The sequence below is a fragment of the Acipenser ruthenus genome, chromosome 4 (assembly GCF_902713425.1).
Source record: "Acipenser ruthenus chromosome 4, fAciRut3.2 maternal haplotype, whole genome shotgun sequence".
In the NCBI taxonomy this organism is placed as follows: Eukaryota; Metazoa; Chordata; class Actinopteri; order Acipenseriformes; family Acipenseridae; genus Acipenser; species Acipenser ruthenus.
The window spans coordinates 45,004,666-45,027,242 of NC_081192.1; the positions used below are offsets into that span (position 1 = coordinate 45,004,666).

Consider the following 22,577-nt stretch of genomic DNA (forward strand, 5'->3'; position numbering starts at 1 on the left):
CTTTTTCACTGCAAGACACTGAATGTTTTCATCACTGAAAGATAAACATTGGATAACTTATTCCGTTAAGTTACTTAGTGCTGAAATATTTAAGGCCCATTATACTGTAACTATACATAATCCTTTCTCAAGTTTAACATACTGTACTTCTTAGAGGGCCACCAAAAGAAAATGGAATGTTTATTTAGTTAATCTAAAACCTGCTTCTGTTTTTTTAAATTTAAAATGGGCCTTGTTTTTTTTTTAATCATACTTTTCAAAGAAGACTCTCAACCCAAGTTAGATATCATAAACCCTATTTTTGTTCAGATAAAGCATGTTGTTTTATATTCTTTATTACATGATATTTAATTGCAATAACACTAGCTCCAACACTGTCAAACTTGAAGGCCCTGATGGCTACATACTTAAAGCAAGGGGTATTTTGATTTCCTTCTTTTTAGTTAAATTTTACACTTGTAATTTTTTTTTTACTTGTTTAATAATGTACCAATTGATGAATTAGACTTTCTTTCCATGTATTATTATTAAGTGTCCAAGTAATGTAACTCAAGAACAGTTTATTTAGTTTAAAAGGTTACATGCTGTCTTTCATCAATCACTCATAATGACTTCCTTTCGAGCTGTGTGAGTAAGTTAAAAGATTACAAGGTGCATGTTCACAACTGGTAGCAAGGGAGATCAAGCTGCTTGAGTCACATGAGAACTGGCTTCTGGATACATTATTTGAAGTTGCAGACAGGAAATATTATTTTAGAAATGCCTATTTGGTTTGACAATGCAGTATTGCTTTGAATACATTGTTAAACCATTTAAGAGATACACGTGAGGGGAAAGCTATCCACATGAAGGTTTTTACCTGCTGTACAGACGTGCTCAAATTTGTTGGTACCCTTACAGCTCATTGAAATAATGCTTCATTCCTCCTGAAAAGTGATGAAATTAAAAGCTATTTTATCATGTATGCTTGCATGCCTTTGGTATGCCATAGAATAAAGCAAAGAAGCTGTGAAAAGAGATGAATTATTGCTTATTCTACAAAGATATTCTAAAATGGCCTGGACACATTTGTTGGTACCCCTTAGAAAAGATAATAAATAATTGGATTATAGTGATATTTAAAACGAATTAGTTTCTTTAATTAGTATCACACATGTCTCCAATCTTGTAATCAGTCATTCAGCCTATTTAAATGGAGAAAAGTAGTCAATGTGCTGTTTGGTATCATTGTGTGCACCACACTGAACATGGACCAGAGAAAGCAAAGGAGAGAGTTGTCTGAGGAGATCAGAAAGAAAATAATAGACAAGCATGGTAAGGGTAAAGGCTACAAGACCATCTCCAAGCAGCTTGATGTTCCTGTGACAACAGTTGCAAATATTATTAAGAAGTTTAAGGTCCATGGAACTGTAGCCAACCTCCCTGGGCGCGGCCGCAAGAGGAAAATCGACCCCAGATTGAACAGAAGGATAGTGCGAATGGTAGAAAAAGAACCAAGGATAACTGCCAAAGAGATACAAGCTGAACTCCAAGGTGAAGGTACGTCAGTTTCTGATCGCACTATCCGTCGCTTTTTGAGCGAAACTGGGCTCCATGGAAGAAGACCCAGGAGGACTCCACTTTTGACAGAAAAACATAAAAAAGCCAGACTGGAATTTGCTAAAATGCATATTGACAAGCCACAATCCTTCTGGGAGAATGTCCTTTGGACAGATGAGTCAAAACTGGAGCTTTTTGGCAAGTCACATCAGCTCTATGTTCACAGACGAAAAAATGAAGCTTTCAAAGAAAAGAACACCATACCTACAGTGAAACATGGAGGAGGCTCGGTTATGTTTTGGGGCTGCTTTGCTGCGCCTGGCACAGGGTGCCTTGAATCTGTGCAGGGCACAATGAAATCTCAAGACTATCAAGGCATTCTGGAGCGAAACATACTGCCCAGTGTCAGAAAGCTCTGTCTCAGTCGCAGGTCATGGGTCCTCCAACAGGATAATGACCCAAAACACGCAGCTAAAAGCACCCAAGAATGGATAAGAACAAAACATTGGACTATTCTGAAGTGGCCTTCTTTGAGTCCTGATCTGAATCCTATCGAACATCTCTGGAAAGAGCTGAAACTTGCAGTCTGGAGAAGGCACCCATCAAACCTGAGACAGCTGGAGCAGTTTGCTCAGGAAGAGTGGGCCAAACTACCTGTTAACAGGTGCAGAAGTCTCATTGAGAGCTACAGAAAACGTTTGATTGCTGTGATTGCCTCTAAAGGTTGTGCAACAAAATATTAGGTTAGCGGTCCCATCATTTTTGTCCATGCCATTTTCATTTGTTTTATTATTTACAATATTATGTTGAATAAAAACTCAAAAGCAAAGTCTGATTTCTATTAAATATGGAATAAAAAATGGTGGATGCCAATTACTTTTGTCAGTTTCAAGTTATTTCAGAGAAAATTGTGCATTCTTCGTTTTTTGTGGAGGGGTACTAACAAATTTGAGCACGTCTGTATATGTTGGCAAGATACAGTTTTTAACTGAAGTGTGTTGGAGGTCCAAATTACCTGTTTTTATACCAATGCTAATGGGACAGTATAACGAGAACATGATGGGAGACTACATTTGGGGGCTGATTCGTGAAAGTGATTTACAGTATAATCGTAAATCTCGAAAAACTACTCACTTCTAAATCTTTTGTAGTAATTTTTGTATTACTTTAGTATAAATACATGTTAATTTGGATTCATATGTTGTTTTTTTCTGACTTTATGTGAACGAAAAGACACAAATTTGCCCGTTTTCTCATTGGAAATAGGTCAATTTCAAAATATCACTGTCCTGGTCACAAAAGCAAAGTTTGTGGGGAATAATAGCCATTTTCTATACTTTTGAGGCATAAGCAATTAGGAAATAACACTTACTACCCAGGAACCAAAAAAAAATAAAAAATTTGTTACACTGTGTAATAGCATTATTGGGCAGATTGCCTTGCTTTAAACGGGTGACAATGCTGTGCAGCAATTATTACGTGAATAATAATAATAATAATGCTAACAAAATTAAATGTGTACAATAAATAAGTTCACACAAACATGGTACAAATAAATAAAATGGACCAAACAAGTGACAAAAATAGTGATGAGTGCCTCCTTCTCGCTTCTAGATAAAAAGAAACCCGCCAGATCCCCAAATCACGGAAACAAAGCACTTTCCTCAAATCGTCTCGGCTACAGTTACAGCAATACAGCCACAGCAATAAAGCTTTGTTGCAACAGCCACCTCCATGTTATAACCTGCCCCACAGGTTTAAATAATGAGGCTAAATGCAGCTTGATTATCAGGCATGCCCCCTAATAAAAACTAATACAAGTGTCAAGGTAGCGAGTGCTTAGCTGGCTACTTGTGCTTTTGACCAAAAGCCCCTTTTCAGCTGTGTAAAAGAAAAGTAAACTCAGATCAGTACACTTTTTCTTTAAATACATTTACTGCATAGCATTTACTTTTTTTATATGCAGCTGAAGAAGGGCAGCCTTTCACTTCTACACAGCTCCAAATCTCTGTCGACAGTGAGTTATTTTGGTTTTCCTCAATCAACTTTTTAAAAGCTTTTTCATCTGCCTTCTTTTTCCCTTTAATTTAATTCTGCTTGCTAGATCTATCAGTTTCTTATTTCAGTACTGTTCTTTGCTCCTCCCCAACAGTATTTACTGCATAAGTGATCATCTGCAACTTTCTTTTTTTTCTTCGTGATTCATGGTTCACCTCGTTCCTTTGTTTTAGAGATGCCCTTTTATTAAAAATATACAACAGACTGGATACCATACCACGCCTATTACAGCATGAACAGAGTGCACCAGTGAAGTGCTAGATCGACCAAGAATTAGAAAAACTATTTGGAGGCAATTGCCAAATCCCCTTCCTTTTCATAATATCTGCCCTTACTGTGGCACCACAGCAGTTGGATACGATAAAACTGAGTTTTATCTTTAATGCCGTTTAATTTTGGCATTTTAATCCACCACATACCCATTACAATTTTTTTTCAATAATACGCTGTACCTTATGCTTAGGGCTTCTTTTTTCGATTTTTATTAATTGTATTAGGTGTTTTAATCTTGGCATTTTCTTTTAATCGATAAAATCAACCCATCTGCATGATTAATTAATCGATTAATCACACCCGGTTGCTGTAATATGCAATTGTAGTGAAAGACAACTAAAAGTAACACTTGGTATTAATGCTATTTTTTGCAAGCATTTATTAATGACACCTAACAGTTAACAGGCAACTTTAATTAAACAATTTGACAATAAATAAATATGTTTACTTGCATGTAATCTGAAGTTAGCCAAAGCAAGTCTTTTAATATAAGACATAAAATACAGTGCCATGCGTTACTGTAAATTAGCAGCAGTACTACGTACAACCAATACTGTGTTGAATATGTTGGCCTGTTTTTCTTATAAACTTGAAACTAACAGCTAATTTATTTTAGTTTAATTTAGTTAGCTGAGTATGTCATAATTAAGACGTAGACTTAGGCTATAGCTGTAAATGTACTGCCATGGCACAGATTTAAACTAATATAATACATTGTTTAAAAGAAAAATAAACTTACTTGCGACACACAGATGAGAAGATAAACTCATAGTACTGCTGTGAAAGGAAAGCACCGAAGAGCAAATCTTGCAACTTGTTACAATCACTATTCGTAATTGTATTACTCCATTACAAAAAACTAGTCACTTATTAAAATGCTGCACTCTCGATTTCTCATTCTTCATTCCACTTTTAAATGAGAAAGTAAGGACATGGAGGATTTAAAAGCCCATTTAATTGTTTCACAGCAAAGCCCTGTAAATGAAACAGATTTTATTATTATTATTATTATTATTATTATTATTATTATTATTATTATTATTATTATTATTATTATTATTATTATTTATTGTTATTGTTATTACAGTATACCTGTGTCTAGTCTGTAAATAATGTTAATGCAATTACAAATAGTAATTGTAATGTTTGTACAGCTTTTTTTTTTTTTTGATTATAACTAAGATTGTATTAAAGATTTGTGGAATAAAATGTTGCACCTGTTTGCTCGTTTTCTACATTCTGCATGCAGCAAATCCTGTTTAGTTTAAACTAAAAGCTAAGCCCCCTCCTTATTTATAAACTGAAACTATCTAAATCTAGGTTTGTATTTTATTTTATTTGTGAACAAAATGTATCTGATTTTAAAACAAGCCACCAATACACTTTCAAATGAAGGAGGGCGGGGCGACAGAGGCGCTGAGCTACGATAGGTCTGAAACGACACAAGCTCTGTGGACGGGGTTCGTCAGATTTAACGGGGGGTTGGTCATATTAAACGTGATCCCTGCCTGGCTGGACAGTTGATCGAGTCAATCATCCTGGAGACCCACCGAGTCTGCCAAGTACTGTGGAGCCGGGAAGTCAATATGGGAAAAAGTAAAGAGCTGTCTGAAGACCTTAGGCAGAAAATTATTTATTGTCATAAAGATGGAGGATGATATAAGAAGATTTCCAAGCATTTGGGCATCGCTATTTCAACTATTGTTTCTATTGTCAAGTACAAAACTCATGGTACTGTCACAACGCTCCCTCAGTCTGGAAAAAAGAAGATTCTTTCATCAAGAACAAGTAGACGTCCCGCATAAAAGATTAATTCTCAAACTGAACGCAGTAGGGATTCAAGGAAATGCATACACATGGATTAGGGAGTGGTTAACATGTAGAAAACAAAGTACTGATTAGAGGAGAAACCTCAAAGTGGAGCGAGGTAACCAGTGGAGTACCAAAGGGATCAGTATTAGGTCCTCTGCTATTCCTAATCTACATTAATGACTTAAATTCTGGTATAGTAAGCAAACTTGTTAAATTTGCAGACGACACAAAAATAGGAGGAGTGGCAAACACCATTGCAGCAGCAAAGGTCATTCAAAATGATCTAGACAGCATTCAGAACTGGGCAGACACATGGCAAATGACATTTAATAGAGAAAAGTGTAAAGTATTGCATGCAGGCAATAAAAATGTGCATTATAAATATCATATGGGAGATACTGAAATTGAAGAAGGGAACTATGAAAAAGACCTTGGAGTTTATGTTGACTCAGAAATGTCTTCATCTAGATAATGTGGGGAAGCTATAAAAAAGGCCAACAAGATGCTTGGATATATAGTGAAAAGTGTTGAATTTAAATCAAGGGAAGTAATGTTAAAACTTTACAATGCATTAGTAAGACCTCATCTAGAATATTGTGTTCAGTTCTGGTCACCTCGTTACAAAAAGGATATTGCTGTTCTAGAGTGCAAAGAAGAGCAACCAGAATTATCCCGGGTTTATGTCGTATGCAGACAGGCATGTCGTATACGGACAGGCTAAAATAATTGAATCTATTCAGTCTTGAACAAAGAAGACTACGCGGTGATCTGATTCAAGCATTCAGAATTCTAAAAGTTCTTGACAATGTCGACCCAGGGGACTTTTTCGACCTGAAAAAAGAAACAAGGACCAGGGGTCACAAATGGAGATTAGATAAAGGGGCATTCGGAACAGAAAATAGGAGGCACTTTTTTTACACATAGAATTGTGAGGGTCTGGAACCAACTCCCCAGTAATGTTGTTGAAGCTGACACCCTGGGATCCTTCAAGAAGCTGCTTGATGAGATTCTGGGATCAATAAGCTACTAACAACCAAACGAGCAAGATGGGCTGAATGGCCTCCTCTCGTTTGTAAACTTTCTTATGTTCTTAAGAATTGTGAGGAAGGTTGATAACAATCTGAGATTGACTGCCAAAGATATTCAAAGTGAATTGACTGCATGTGGGACTGGGGTTTCCATTTCAACCATAGGTCGAGTATTGCACGGTGAAGGTCTCAACGGTCACAGGCCAAGGAAAAAGCCACTCTTAGGAAAATGTCATAAGGACAATTGCTTAAAGTTTGCAAAACGGCATTTGAATGATGGATAGAAGTTCTGGTCAAAGGTTTTGTGGAGTGATGAAACCAAAATCGAGCTATTTGGTCATGCTGATACACCATACCTACTGTCAAGCATGGAGGTGGTAATATCCTTCTACTGGCACAGGAAATTTAGTTCCAGTACATGGTAAAATTGATTCAATAGCATAACAAAAGATATTGGCGAATCTGAAACCCTCCGCTACAAAACTTGGTTTAAAGTGCAACTGGATGTTCCAACACGACAACGGTCCAAAGCACACATCAAAATCTACTTCAGAATGGTTAAAGAAGAATAAAATAAAGGTTCTGGAATGGCCTAGTCAAAGTCCCAATCTAAATCCGATTGAGAATCTTATGAGTTGAAGAAGGCTTTGCACATGAGAAGTCCTTGGAATTCGAATGAACTGGAACAATTTTGGTGAATGGTCAAAAATCACTAAAGAATCGTGCTAAAATCGTTTAATAATTTTGAATTACCATTTTTGCAGTGTGCAGTAGTGGTTAGGGCTCTGGACTCTTGACCGGAGGGTTGTGGGTTCAATCCCAGGTGGGGACACTGCTGCTGTACCCTTGAGAAAGGTACTTTACCTAGATTGCTCCAGTAAAAACCCAACTGTATAAATGGGTAATTGTATGTCAAAATAATGTGTAAAAAATAATGTGATATCTTGCAACAATTGTAAGTCGCCCTGGATAAGGGTGTCTGCTAAGAAATAAATAATAATATTGGTGAAATAAATTAATTATTGTAGACATTTATCATTTATTTCTTGTAACTTTTTTTTCCTTATCCACAAACCAAAATTTTTGCTGCAAAAGATTTTCCCTTGAGAAATTTGAGAAGTTATACATTTTCATTGGGAGATTTTATATATATATATATATATTATAGTGGCTCTCAAAAGTATTCACCCCCCTTGGACTTTTCCACATTTTATTGTGTTACAACATGGAATCAAAATGGATTTAATTAGGAGTTTTTGCCACTGATCAACACAAAAAAAGTCCATAATGTCGAAGTGAAAAATAAAATCTACAAATTGTTCTAAATTAATTACAAATACAAAACAGAAAATAATTGATTGCTTTAATTATTTTCTGTTTTGTAGTATTCACCCCCTTGAGTCAATATTTGGTAGAGGCACCTTTGGCAGCAATTACTGCCATGAGTATTTGGATAAGTCTCTACCAGCTTTGCACATCTGGACACTGCAATTTTTGCCCATTCTTCTTTGCAAAATTGCTCAAGCTCCGTCAAGTTGGATGGGGACCTTTGGTGAACAGCAATTTTCAACTCTTTACACATATTCTCAATTGGATTGAGGTCCGGACTTTGACTGGGCCACTCCAGGACATTGACCTTTTTGTTTTTAAGCCACTCCAGTGTGGCTTTGGCTGTATGTTTGGGGTCATTGTCCTGCTGGAAGGTGAATCTTCTCCCAAGTCCCAGGTCTCTTGCAGACTTCAGCAGGTTTTCCTCCAGGATTTCTCTGTACTTTACTGCATCCATTTTGCCCTCTATCTTCACAAGCTTTCCAGGCCCTGACGCAGAGAAGCATCCCCATAGCATGATGCTGCCACCACCATGCTTCACGGTAGGGATGGTGTTCTCAGGATGATGTGCGGTGTTAGGCTTGCGCCAAACATAGCGCTTAGCGTTGAGGCCAAAAAGCTCTATTTTGGTCTCATCAGACCATAGAATCTTCTTCCATTTGGTCTCAGAGTCTCCCACATGCCTTCTGGCAAACTCTAGCTGAGATTTGATGTGAGTTTTTTTCAACAATGGCTTTCTTTTTGCCACTCTCCCATAAAGGCCAGTTTTGTGAAGCACCCGGGCTATTGTTGCCGTATGCACAGTGTCTCCCAGCTCAACCGTGGAAGACTGTAACTCCTTTAGAGTTGCCATAGGCCTCTTGGTGGCCTCCCTGACTAGTGCCCTTCTCGCCAGGATACTCAGCTTTTGAGGACGGCCTGTTCTAGACAGATTCACAGTTGTGCCATATTCTCTCCATTTTTTAATAATGGACTTTACTGTGCTCCGGGGGATATTCAATGCCTTGGAAATGTTCTTTTATATCCTACCCCTGATTGGTGCTTTTGAAGAACCTTATTCTGGATTTGCTTTGAATGTTCCTTCGTATTCATGATGTAGTTTTTGTTAGGAAATGTACTAACCAACTGTGGGACCTCCCAGAGACAGGTGTATTTAACCTGAAACCATGTGAAACACCTTAATTGCACACAGGTGGACTCCATTCAACTAATTATGTGACTTCTAAAGACAATTGGTTGCACCAGAGCTTATTTAGGTTTGTCATAGCAAAGGGGGTGAATACTCATGCAATCAATTATTTTCTGTTTTATATTTGTAATTAATTTAGAACAATTTGTAGATTTTATTTTTCACTTTGACATTATGGACTTTTTTTGTGTTGATCAGTGGCAAAAACTCCTAATTAAATCCATTTTGATTCCATGTTGTAACACAATAAAATGTGGAAAAGTCCAAGGGTAGTGAATACTTTTGAGAACCACTGTATGTGTGTGTGATTATATATATATATATATATATATATATATATATATATATATATAAAATGAGTGCTGGGCCGAACAAAGGATTTTCATGTTTGGATATTTGCTCATAATATTTGTTTGGATTTTCTTTTGTTTTTCACTGTTTTCATTTTCATTGTTTTTCATTGCTCTGAATTTCATTGCTCTGAATGCAAGCAGAGACAATAGCAATAGCAGCAGGGGCAGGGGGCGTGTCTATGGCCCCTGTGTGTGTGTGTGCCTTTATTTTACAGCAAGACCATACAATGTGAAACACGTTAAAATAGAAAAATATCCCAGGAGTAAAGAATAAGTTGTGTAGGACTGTGGCAAAGTTGTTTGTAGTGCACAGGTGTAGAGGTGATGCAGTGATTAGAAACAGTCCAACAACAGTTCAATGGTGAAAACAAAGCTTTATTAATTGTTTTAAATAATAATACTGATTATAAACAACAATGTGTAAAGTCAGTAAAACCACGGGGTTCAGTCCGGAAATAATAGTAATACACACACTTTCAAACACCTACACGTTCACCAGTCCAACAGTGAGTGCTCTGGGTGAAATACGTAAACAGAGAATACTTGAGTCCAGATTTGATGCTGGCTTAATAACGACAGCTCCCGGATTTGAGCCGTCTACAGTGACAAATAACAACAGTTAATCACACAGACAAGACCAGACTAAACACTCAGTGTTGCTTTACTCCTCCCGGTCGTATCGTAACCATAACAAGGAACAGATCGCTTGGCCACATCCCCTGATATACCACCAGCCCGCCCCCTTCGGTAGTGAGTGTAATTCCGTCTCCTCCAATCTATGACTGACACATCGCCTACTGTATTAGGGTGATGACTTCTGGTATTGTGGCTCCGCCGACTTCCAACTGATCCTGGAATGAACTGTCAAATCATCCAGTCTGAGGCACACTGTTCCTGTTAGACAATGCCCTCACAGGTCGGGAGGGAGATTGTTGACTCGGATTAATTTGCTCTCTGTCACAAGGACTTGCTTTACCCTAGTGAATTAACTACAAAACAAAGAATGCCAAGTAACAGTTCAGGTTAAACGTTGTTTTGTTTATTCCTAAAATAAATAGTACATAAAGTTGACACTGCATTTTATTTATTTTTTTCATTCCTTGCCATTGCCGTTTCTTCACCGAAAACAATGGCAATAGACACGTTTTCATAAATTTAATAAGCTGAACAACCAAACGAAAACTGAAATTTAAACTTTAAACGCAGAAATGGCATTGTAAAATGAAGGGGAAAAAAACTTACCGTTTTGCTTCTCATTTATTACATTCCACATAACAGAAAGTTGAAACAAATTTATATAATATCAGGGCTAGATGTTAACATTTAGGCAGTAGTGAGTATTTGTTACCTGCCTGGAAAGTAGGCAGCAAAATGGTTGTATTCGGTAGCGGTTTATTCGACTAATAATTACACCGTGTAACAAATTTATTTATTTTTTTGGTTCCTGGGTAGTAAGTGTTATTTCCTAATTGCTTATGCCTCAAAAGTATAGAAAATGGCTATTATTCCCCACAAACTTTGCTTTTGTGACCAGGACAGTGATATTTTGAAATTTACCTATTTTCCAGAACATTCCAGATAGATTCAGTGCTGAGTAAACTTGGAGTAACTTCTAGAACTTTCTAGAACTTTCCAGTAATATATATATATAATATATATATATATATATATATATATATATATATATATATATATATATATATATATATATATATATACATAGTAGTATAAATACAGGGGCCTTAAGCCCACCAGTTCAGTTTAGTTCCAGCTGCCTAAGTGGATACATATCTGCATTTTTCTGAGATGGCATCAAGGTCATAGGAGACTTCAAAATGGTGGCATTCCTGATGGGTCTCCAAGGCGGTTTTACCAAGTTTCCCTGCTATCTTTGCCTTTGGGACAGCAGGGACACCAAGGCGCACTACCACAGGCGGGACTGGCCACAGCAGACCGAGTTCTCTGTGGGGAGGAACAACGTCAAGTGGGAGCCACTGGTGGACCCCCGGAAGGTGCTGATGCCACCACTGCACATCAAATTGGGCCTTATGAAACAATTTGTCAGAGCTCTAGATAAGGAGTCGGCAGCCTTCAAGTACCTTCAAGACTTCTTCCCTAAGCTGTCTGAGGCAAAGGTCAAAGCCGGTGTCTTCGTCGGACCACAGATAAAGAAGATCCTGGAGTGCAATGAATTCCCCAAGAAGCTCACTAGTAAGGAGAAAGCAGCTTGGAACAGCTTTGTCGCAGTGGTTCGGGGCTTCCTGGTCAATCACAAGGTCGAAAACTATGTGGAGCTGGTTGAGACTCTGGTGAAGAACTACGGCACAATGGGCTGTAGGATGTCCGTCAAAGTCCATATCCTTGATGCTCATCTTGATAAATTCAAGAACATGGGAGCGTACTCGGAGGAGCAAGGCGAGCGCTTCCACCAGGATATACTGGACTTTGAACGCCGCTACCAAGGACAGTATAACGAGAACATGATGGGAGACTACATTTGAGGGCTGATTCGTGAAAGTGATTTACAGTATAATCGTAAATCTCGAAAAACTACTCGCTTCTAAATCTTTTGTAGTCATTTTTGTATTACTTTAGTATAAATACATGTTAATTTGGATTCATATGTTGTTGTTTTTTACTTTATGTGAACGAAAAGACACAAATTCGCCCGTTTTCTCATTGGAAATAGGTAAATTTCAAAATATCACTGTCCTGGTCACAAAAGCAAAGTTTGTGGGGAATAATAGCCATTTTCTATACTTTTGAGGCATGAGCAATTAGGAAATAACACTTACTACCCACAAACAAAAATTGTGTTACATAGTGTAATATATAAAAATAATTAATAAAAACCTATAATTGACCTATATTTGACATTAATAGACTTCTATTTAAATCAGAAAGCATTTATTTCTTGTCAATGTATTTAGTTTTAACCTTGAGTTCTACAAGAATGCAACCATCTGTCATCTAAGCATTTAATATGCCATAAGTTATATCATATATATATATATACAGACGTGCTCAAATTTGTTGGTACCCCTCCACAAAAAACGAAGAATGCACAATTTTCTCTGAAATAACTTGAAGCTGACAAAAGTTATTGGCATCCACCATTGTTTATTCCATATTTAATAGAAATCAGACTTTGCTTTTGATTTTTTATTCAACATAATATTGTAAATAAGAAAACAAATGAAAATGGCATGGACAAAAATGATGGGACCACTAACCTAATATTTTGTTGCACAACCTTTAGAGGCAATCACTGCAATCAAACGTTTTCTGTAGCTCTCAATGAGACTTCTGCACCTGTTGACAGGTAGTTTGGCCCACTCTTCCTGAGCAAACTGCTCCAGCTGTCTCAGGTTTGATGGGTGCCTTCTCCAGACTGCAAGTTTCAGCTCTTTCCATAGATGTTCGATAGGATTCAGATCAGGACTCATAGAAGGCCACTTCAGAATAGTCCAATGTTTTGTTCTTATCCATTCTTGGGTGCTTTTAGCTGTGTGTTTTGGGTCATTATCCTGTTGGAGGACCCATGACCTGCGACTGAGACAGAGCTTTCTGACACTGGGCAGTACGTTTCGCTCCAGAATGCCTTGGTAGTCTTCAGATTTCATTGTGCCCTGCACAGATTCAAGGCACCCTGTGCCAGGCGCAGCAAAGCAGCCCCAAAACATAACCGAGCCTCCTCCATGTTTCACTGTAGGTATGGTGTTCTTTTCTTTGAAAGCCTCATTTTTTCGTCTGTGAACATAGAGCTGATGTGACTTGCCAAAAAGCTCCAGTTTTGACTCATCTGTCCAAAGGACATTCTCCTAGAAGGATTGTGGCTTGTCAATATGCATTTTAGCAAATTCCAGTCTGGCTTTTTTATGTTTTTCTTTCAAAAGTGGAGTCCTCCTGGGTCTTCTTCCATGGAGCCCACTTTCGCTCAAAAAGCGACGGATGGTGCGATCAGAAACTGACGTACCTTCACCTTGGAGTTCAGCTTGTATCTCTTTTGCAGTTATCCTTGGTTCTTTTTCTACCATTCGCACTATCCTTCTGTTCTATCTGGGGTCTATTTTCCTCTTGCGGCCGCGCCCAGGGAGGTTGGCTACAGTTCCATGGACCTTAAACTTCTTTATAATATTTGCAACTGTTGTCACAGGAACATCAAGCTGCTTGGAGATGGTCTTGTAGCCTTTACCTTTACCATGCTTGTCTATTATTTTCTTTCTGATCTCCTCAGACAACTCTCTCCTTTGCTTTCTCTGGTCCATGTTCAGTGTGGTGCACACAATGATACCAAACAGCACAGTGACTACTTTTCTCTATTTAAATAGGCTGAATGACTGATTACAAGATTGGAGACATGTGTGATACTAATTAAAGAAACTAATTAGTTTGAAATATCACTATAATCCAATTATTTATTATCTTTTCTAAGGGGTACCAACAAATGTGTCCAGGCCATTTTAAAATATCTTTGTAGAATAAGCAATAATTCATCTCTTTTCACAGCTTCTTTGCTTTATTCTATGGCATACCAAAGGCATGCAAGTATACATGATAAAATAGCTTTTAATTTCATCACTTTTCAGGAGGAATGAAGCATTATTTCAATGAGCTGTAAGGGTACCAACAAATTTGAGCACGTCTGTGTATATATATATATATATATATATATATATATATAATATATTAATTAAAGGGATAATTAGGGTCCGCTGTTTCAGTACTTTGGTTAACAACCAGGCCTGATTTGGGCCAGCACTGCCCAATATAAATCTGACTAACTTTGGCCTTTACCATCAGAGTGAAGTTGTCAGCACACAGGTTCTAGAGGCACATCATGCCACGAACAAAAGAAATTCCTGAAGACCTCCGGAAAAAAGTTGTTGATGCCTGTCAGTCTGGAAAGGGTTACAAAGCCATTTCTAAGGTTCTGGGGCTCCACCGAACCACAGTCAGAGCCATATTGTCCAAATGGAGAAAGTTTGGGACAGTTGTGAATCTTCCCAGGAGTGGCCGTCCTGCCAAAATCTCTCCAAGAGCAAGGCGTAAAATCGTCCAGGAAGTCACAAAGAACCCTAGAACAACATCCAGGGTTCTGCAGGCCTCTCTCGCCTTGCCATCATTGAAGGAACCATGAATTCTGCTCTATATCAGAGAATTCTACAGGAGAATGTCAGGCCATTCGTCCGTGAGCTGAAACTGAAGCGCAGCTGGGTCATGCAGCAAGACAATGATCCAAAACACACAAGCAAGTCTACATCAGAATGGTTGAAGAACAAGAAATTTAAAGTTTCGGAATGGCCTTGTCAAAGTCCCATTGAGATGTTGTGGCAGGACCTGAAACGAGCAGTTCATGCTCAAAAACCCACAAATGTCACTGAGTTGAAGCAGTTCTGCATGGAGGAGTGGGCCAGAATTCCTCCACGGCGCTGTGAGAGACTAATCAATAACTACAGGAAGCGTTTGGTTGCAGTTATTGCTGCTAAAGGTGGCATAACCAGTTTTTGAGTCTAAGGGGGCAATTTACTTTTTCACATGGGGGAATTGAGTGTTGCATAACTTTCTTTAATAAATCAGATGGGGCAATTACCTTTTCACGGCACTGTATATATATATATATATATATATATATATATATATATATATATATATATATATATATATATATATATGCACGCTGGGTTTGTTTTATTAAACAGTGACATTAGTTAGCCGTGTGTGTGTATAATATAACATTTTGTGTTAACGCACACGTTTCACTAGTTAAACATTAATCTTTTATAAAAAGAAAAGAAATTTAGTGCACCTCAAGATTGTATTTTGTCTATTATTCGTACTGATAAAACAAGGAAGACTTGGATCATGAATAGCTAGCTATTTGCTCCTGTTTTTTTTTTTTTTTTTTGTAGTCAGAATTTTGATAAAGTAATACTTTTCTACCTATTATGTGGTCATTTTTAGCATGAGTGAAACCATGGTTAACATTAGGCTATAACAAAATAATCTCCATGACAAATTAAATTAGCATTTTATAGACACTTATCCTGTTAGGTCATTGCCTGTTATCTTATAAAATCGTAATGTTTTTAACAGTTATTGAATTTTACTTTTGGTCTATAAAAAACTTAATACCTCTTAAATTGTATGCACGTTGTTCTGTAGTACTGTAGATATTTGTACTCCACTGTCCAATAAGATTTGCATTGTGGGCCTCGCGTGTATCTACATGGGGCGGTACAAACCTCAGTCATCTATCAGGAAGCTTTATTAGCAATGGTTTCCCGCTTTATGAAAGATACAAATAATGTAGTAAAATAATAATTAATACCGGTAATTATGTACGTGTTCAGTCAGGGTCTGTCATATACTGCAGCATAAGGTATCAGAAAAATGCTACTGCGTAAAAAAAACCAGTAGCAAATTGAGTTTTGGTTAGCAACATGCTACCAAATATACAATCTATATAAAAATCGCTACACAACATTTTCAGGAAGTTGGGTACTGTTTGAGCGAGGTATTTCAGAATGACGTGCTTGCCTTTTTTTCTGTCCCATGAGATTCTGGCTCGTGCAGCACAATGCGTTTTTGTCCCAAATGGTTTTCCATAGAGATCGCTATGAGTGCATGCCCATAATCTGGTTTGTTGACTTTTTGCTGTCTAAAACTTTTGGAGGCTCTGTGTTGATCCTGTGGTGTTTTTTTGTTTTTGTTTTTTTTTATATAAATACAGAACTGTTTTTTGTCATTTGTAGCAAATACGAACATCTGATTTTTGTATCCAGATACATGTAAAAAAATATTTGTTTGGATGTTTGTCCCAGCACTAATATATAATGTAACAATCTCGGTTCCTGCAGTCAGGGGTTTCTCACAGGCGGAGATGGGATGCAAAGCCTTAGACCTCCCACACTGAAGCATAGCGCCGATACCGCTGTACAAAAGAGCTGCCTCACTTGCAGGAGCTGGTATCGTGCTTACAGTGCCTTGCGAAAGTATTCGGCCCCCTTGAACTTTGCGACCTTTTGCCACATTTCAGGCTTCAAACATAAAGATATGAAACTGTAATTTTTTGTGAAGAATCAACAACAAGTGGGACACAATCATGAAGTGGAACGAAATTTATTGGATATTTCAAACTTTTTTAACAAATAAAAAACTGAAAAATTGGGCGTGCAAAATTATTCAGCCCCCTTAAGTTAATACTTTGTAGCGCCACCTTTTGCTGCGATTACAGCTGTAAGTCGCTTGGGGTATGTCTCTATCAGTTTTGCACATCGAGAGACTGAAATTTTTGCCCATTCCTCCTTGCAAAACAGCTCGAGCTCAGTGAGGTTGGATGGAGAGCATTTGTGAACAGCAGTTTTCAGTTCTTTCCACAGATTCTCGATTGGATTCAGGTCTGGACTTTGACTTGGCCATTCTAACACCTGGATATGTTTATTTGTGAACCATTCCATTGTAGATTTTGCTTTATGTTTTGGATCATTGTCTTGTTGGAAGACAAATCTCCGTCCCAGTCTCAGGTCTTTTGCAGACTCCATCAGGTTTTCTTCCAGAATGGTCCTGTATTTGGCTCCATCCATCTTCCCATCAATTTTAACCATCTTCCCTGTCCCTGCTGAAGAAAAGCAGGCCCAAACCATGATGCTGCCACCACCATGTTTGACAGTGGGGATGGTGTGTTCAGGGTGATGAGCTGTGTTGCTTTTACGCCAAACATAACGTTTTGCATTGTTGCCAAAAAGTTCGATTTTGGTTTCATCTGACCAGAGCACCTTCTTCCACATGTTTGGTGTGTCTCCCAGGTGGCTTGTGGCAAACTGTAAACGACACTTTTTATGGATATCTTTAAGAAATGGCTTTCTTCTTGCCACTCTTCATAAAGGCCAGATTTGTGCAGTATACGACTGATTGTTGTCCTATGGACAGAGTCTCCCACCTCAGCTGTAGATCTCTGCAGTTCATCCAGAGTGATCATGGGCCTCTTGGCTGCATCTCTGATCAGTCTTCTCCTTGTATGAGCTGAAAGTTTAGAGGGACGGCCAGGTCTTGGTAGATTTGCAGTGGTCTGATACTCCTTCCATTTCAATATTATCGCTTGCACAGTGCTCCTTGGGATGTTTAAAGCTTGGGAAATCTTTTTGTATCCAAATCCGGCTTTAAACTTCTCCACAACAGTATCTCGGACCTGCCTGGTGTGTTCCTTGTTCTTCATGATGCTCTCTGCGCTTTAAACGGACCTCTGAGACTATCACAGTGCAGGTGCATTTATACGGAGACTTGATTACACACAGGTGGATTCTATTTATCATCATTAGTCATTTAGGTCAACATTGGATCATTCAGAGATCCTCACTGAACTTCTGGAGAGAGTTTGCTGCACTGAAAGTAAAGGGGCTGAATAATTTTGCACGCCCAATTTTTCAGTTTTTTATTTGTTAAAAAAGTTTGAAATATCCAATAAATTTCGTTCCATTTCATGATTGTGTCCCACTTGTTGTTGATTCTTCACAAAAAATTACAGTTTCATATCTTTATGTTTGAAGCCTGAAATGTGGCAAAAGGTCGCAAAGTTCAAGGGGGCCGAATACTTTCGCAAGGCACTGTATGTCTTCATATTTGATTGCATCACCTACCAACCCTGACCCCTACCCCCGTGGACACTACACTCTCCCCTGCCAGACTTGCTCACCAGGCTACAGGCTTCCAAGTGCATTCCGGGGTACCTGCTTCCCACTACTGAAACTAATCTAACAATCTCGGTTCCCGCAGGCAGGGGTTTCTCACAGGCAGAGCCAGCTCTTTTGTACAGCGGTATCGGCGCTATGCTTCAGTGCGGGAGGTCCAGGGTTCATGTCCCACCTCCGCGTCTGAGAAACCCCTGCCTGCAGGAACCGAGGTCGTTACAATATAAAGTAAGAGAACAGCTGCCACGGCACAATGGTCTGGCTTGGCGGGCACAGCTTTGAGGACCACTGGTCTACACATTCTTAAAATCCATGTTATGTACGCTGTTTGTTGTGCATACTATTTTGTGCACATCAAATTATAAATCCCAAATCTATATGTACATGTTTAGGAAGTTACACAAAGTTACATACGTACTATATGTTGCACTGTATAACTAAGGTTGTACGCAAGTTATCAAGTGTAACAGACTCTGGGGCTGTATGGAGGAATCTGGCTGTGTTTCAGACTGACATTTTACATGTGTATATATGCACTGGTAAGTTGTATTTACACAGCTCAAACAAGCTAAGCACACCAAGTAGTCTTGCAGCATGGTCTGGTCTCTGAAAAAGTATAGCTTACAAAAGAGGTGAGGAAAAAAAAAAAACTGAAATACAAAATCGCTGGCCTTAAAGTACACTTCTGAAAATTATTTTAGTCTTTCCATTCCTTGTGTTTTTATGTGCAACATAATCTATATGGCAAAGTACAGATGGTGTTTCTTGTCATCAGATTGCCATAGTTAAAGCATTTCTATTGAGCTGGGTCTTCACTTTCCAAACTATTCTCTGGCTCAAACACTTTGACTCACATGCCTCCTGGTCTTGGCTTCGTCTGGACTGTTCCAGTACTTTTTTTTAACATTTTATGAACTATGCTTTCCACCAGTGTGTTTATACCAATTTATGTGCTGTTTCTAGATATGAGCAAGCACTAAGTTCCACGCATGCATAAATGCACAAACACTTTTTTTTAGGTGTTTTCACCTGTCGCTTGAAGTGAATTCATCTCGTTCCTCTAGTTGACCACACTTGTCAGATTGCCAAAGCCATTTCATGATTTCAGCCTCGATGTAAGCATGCAGCCTAATCCAAACCAACAGTAAGAACGTAAGATGGCAACGAGTACATTTTGTTGTTTTCCTTTGTCACTGAATTTCCACTAAATTTGATTTCAAAACAACAAACCATTCTACTGTACAATGAAGAATAAGCAAAACATTCACTGTGTTTGTTGTTTTGTTATCAAATCTGTTTGTCTTTTGGAGAAAGATAACGGCAACAAAATATCAAGAAGAAAGGATTTATGGATCTGATTTATGGTTTGTTTTTCAGCTTACAGAAGATGAGATAGCAACCATTCTGAAGTCAACACTTAAAGGACTAGAGTATCTTCATTTTATGAGGAAAATTCACAGAGACATCAAAGCTGGAAATATTCTTCTGAATACAGAGGGACATGCAAAACTAGCTGACTTTGGTGTTGCTGGGCAGCTAACAGTAAGTGCTGTTTTCATGTTTATTTCTAATAGTGTGAAATGGATTCATTGGAGTTGATTGGTAGTTGGCATTAAACACAATTGCCACTAAAAGGCAAAAAAAAGTGAGACACCAAATGTTTGTGCTGTTTTCTAAACACCTGTTGGTGTACAACACAGAAGCACATCCCTTTACTTCCCAAAAGATCAAAAGAGAATTTTGCTGCTGGGGGTGCCATTGTTTTGCTTAAGGACAAAGTTTTTATTAAAGGTCAAATTCCAGAGCTAATTTGCCACATTTACAGTATATCTGTTCATGCTGTCAAGCAAATCGCCTCTATTCACCTTTCAAACCAGAGATATCAAAGTAGCAACTGAACCTTAAAGGCCGAAGCCCAACCCGGGAAGCCTCCGACTGCACTCGTCGGGTGTCTGATCAGTAGGGGTTGCCAAGGCATTATGATGTGAACTATGCCCTGCCGGTTTTCCACCCTGGCCCGGGCGAGGGTAAAGACTAATGCAACACCCCCAAGATTCGAACCACGCTGGCAACATTCACCCTGTGCTGCAAGCAGTGGTGTTTTTACCTTGTGAGCCACTGGGTCTTGGACTTTGAATTAATATGACTTTTTCATTGTTTGCAGGACACAATGGCTAAACGTAATACTGTCATTGGCACCCCATTCTGGATGGCACCAGAAGTTATTCAAGAAATTGGTTATAACTGCGTGGCTGACATCTGGTCGTTAGGCATTACTTCAATAGAAATGGCTGAAGGCAAGCCACCGTATGCTGATATTCATCCAATGAGGGTACGTTATAGGTTTAATATTTGCGTATTAACCCTTTTTGTCCTGCTATTCTTTCTCACGGCCTGAAGGAAGCATACTACTTGTTTTTATAAACCTTTATAAATGCTAATTATTATTTTCAAAATATGCTGTTTTACATTTTTAATCCCTACATCTGATTTAAATCTTATCTTTCAAAAGGTTTTTTTATTACACTTAGAGAAACTGCATGTGAAAGTAGGCAGAAAAGTAACAACTGTGGCATGTCTGTATTCATTGCTTTTTTTTTTTTCTCCTCGTACACAGACAAAGCAATCCTAGGTGTATTCAGAAATAGCAGTCCCCAAGGCTGAATACCATAGTTGATGAATTTTAATAGTAACATTTGTATATGTTTTAAAGTTGCATGTTTTTTTTATTGCTTTTAGCTAGTTTTAAACATAAGCCATCTGTATTCAACTGTTGTATGGACAGGCCATGCAGTTTGTGCATTAAGCTCGGAGCTTTTATATATTTAAAATATTCATACACGATAGATGGGCTTGTGAAACACAACATCCCATTGACTGGTCACCCCCAGGATCATACTGTAAATTGATAATGTAGATGACCATACCTGCTCAACTTAGAAGCTTGGTTAAACATCAACTTCTAGTTTTTATTGTGCAAGCTGACAAGCCTATCTATATTCCCATGAAGGATTTTTTACAGAATTAAGACCTATGGCTGGGGATTAATACAATACACGAGATGTGAAAATGTTTTTGCTGGCAGGGAGCATATGCTGAAATAAGAGGAAGAATAATAACTTGTATAAATGTGCACTGACATGTTAAATACCTCTGTGAGTTCTTGCTGTAATGACTGATGATTAATTATATAAAATGAGGGATTGCAGTAGTACTTTGGGAAGTTCAATTAATTACATTAAATGTGCTTGATTACTTTTGATTTGTGCTCTCTCTGTTTTTACTGTTTTAAGCAGGTAATTTTACCTTTTTGAAATAATATAGGCTGACTAAAATATGGGACATCTGGGATTTGTTAAAAGGACATGACTAGATACAGGGTAATAGAGCTAACTCTGCTCATCATCCAGAGACAAAATATAATTTCAGTCTCTCATATAACTACAATATATCTAGCATTACAATAATTGGCTTGTTATTTTTCTTTCATTCTTGTTTAATAAACCATCAAAAATGTGATTTTATTAGAAAATGTGATTTATTATTGATCCCAGCATGTCACTGAATACCAGGATTGGTATAAATAGTTTATTGTTTTAATGTGTAAAATTACAGGAATGAATACCAGTCACTTCTCCTAATTTGTATTAGTAAGTTCTTACAGTGGTTTACAACAAATACGCAGATTTCAACTTTTTTTCTTTCTTTCTGAGTTACTTGATCTGACTTCACAGGCTTCCTGGACACATGTGAATGCTTTCCTATTTTGTTTTAGTTATGATATACAATTGATACGGGTAGTCATGAAAGCCAGAGTAAATGTAGTTGTTTTTTCTGGACACAGAGCTAACTTCGCGGTTTTTATTTAATACTAAATTTTGTTACTTGGTATGCACGTTGGAATAATCTGGTACGCCATTTTGCTGTAGGCTTGTTGGCATGTCCACAAAGGCAATGCACTGCCAGTAGGTTGTTTCCTAGTCGGCTACACTTACACTTTATTGGAAGTATAACATGACTTTCCTTACAAGTATTTAGGAAGGCAGGAAATGGCAGATTCAATGCAAACAAGATCAGCTTCCTCTCTGCCACCACATAGCCAGCTGTTCTTCCAGGTTTATCAGGAATTTCATTGGTGGTGAGGGCAATTGAAAACTTAACATTTCTTGTGCTATTTACCAGAAAATGGCGTTTGCCACATGTTTTTTTGCTGATGGCATTTCAGATATTTGGTAATTGGGTGAAGGATAAATTTAAGGTTTTCAAAATTGAAAAAAAAATCTAAGTTTAAATAAAACACCATAAC

The 22,577-nt window shown here is 38.0% G+C and overlaps 1 protein-coding gene across 1 annotated transcript in view; it reads left to right on the forward strand.

Annotated features, from left to right (window-relative positions):
* LOC117400326 (serine/threonine-protein kinase 3) overlaps nucleotides 1-22,577 on the forward strand; it is a 140,308-nt gene that overhangs the window by 11,211 nt on the left and 106,520 nt on the right. The window contains exons 5-6 of the mRNA XM_034000121.3: nucleotides 19,649-19,813; nucleotides 20,436-20,603. Of these exons, the coding sequence (XP_033856012.1) occupies nucleotides 19,649-19,813; nucleotides 20,436-20,603 (333 nt within the window). The remainder of the gene's footprint in view (nucleotides 1-19,648; nucleotides 19,814-20,435; nucleotides 20,604-22,577) is intronic.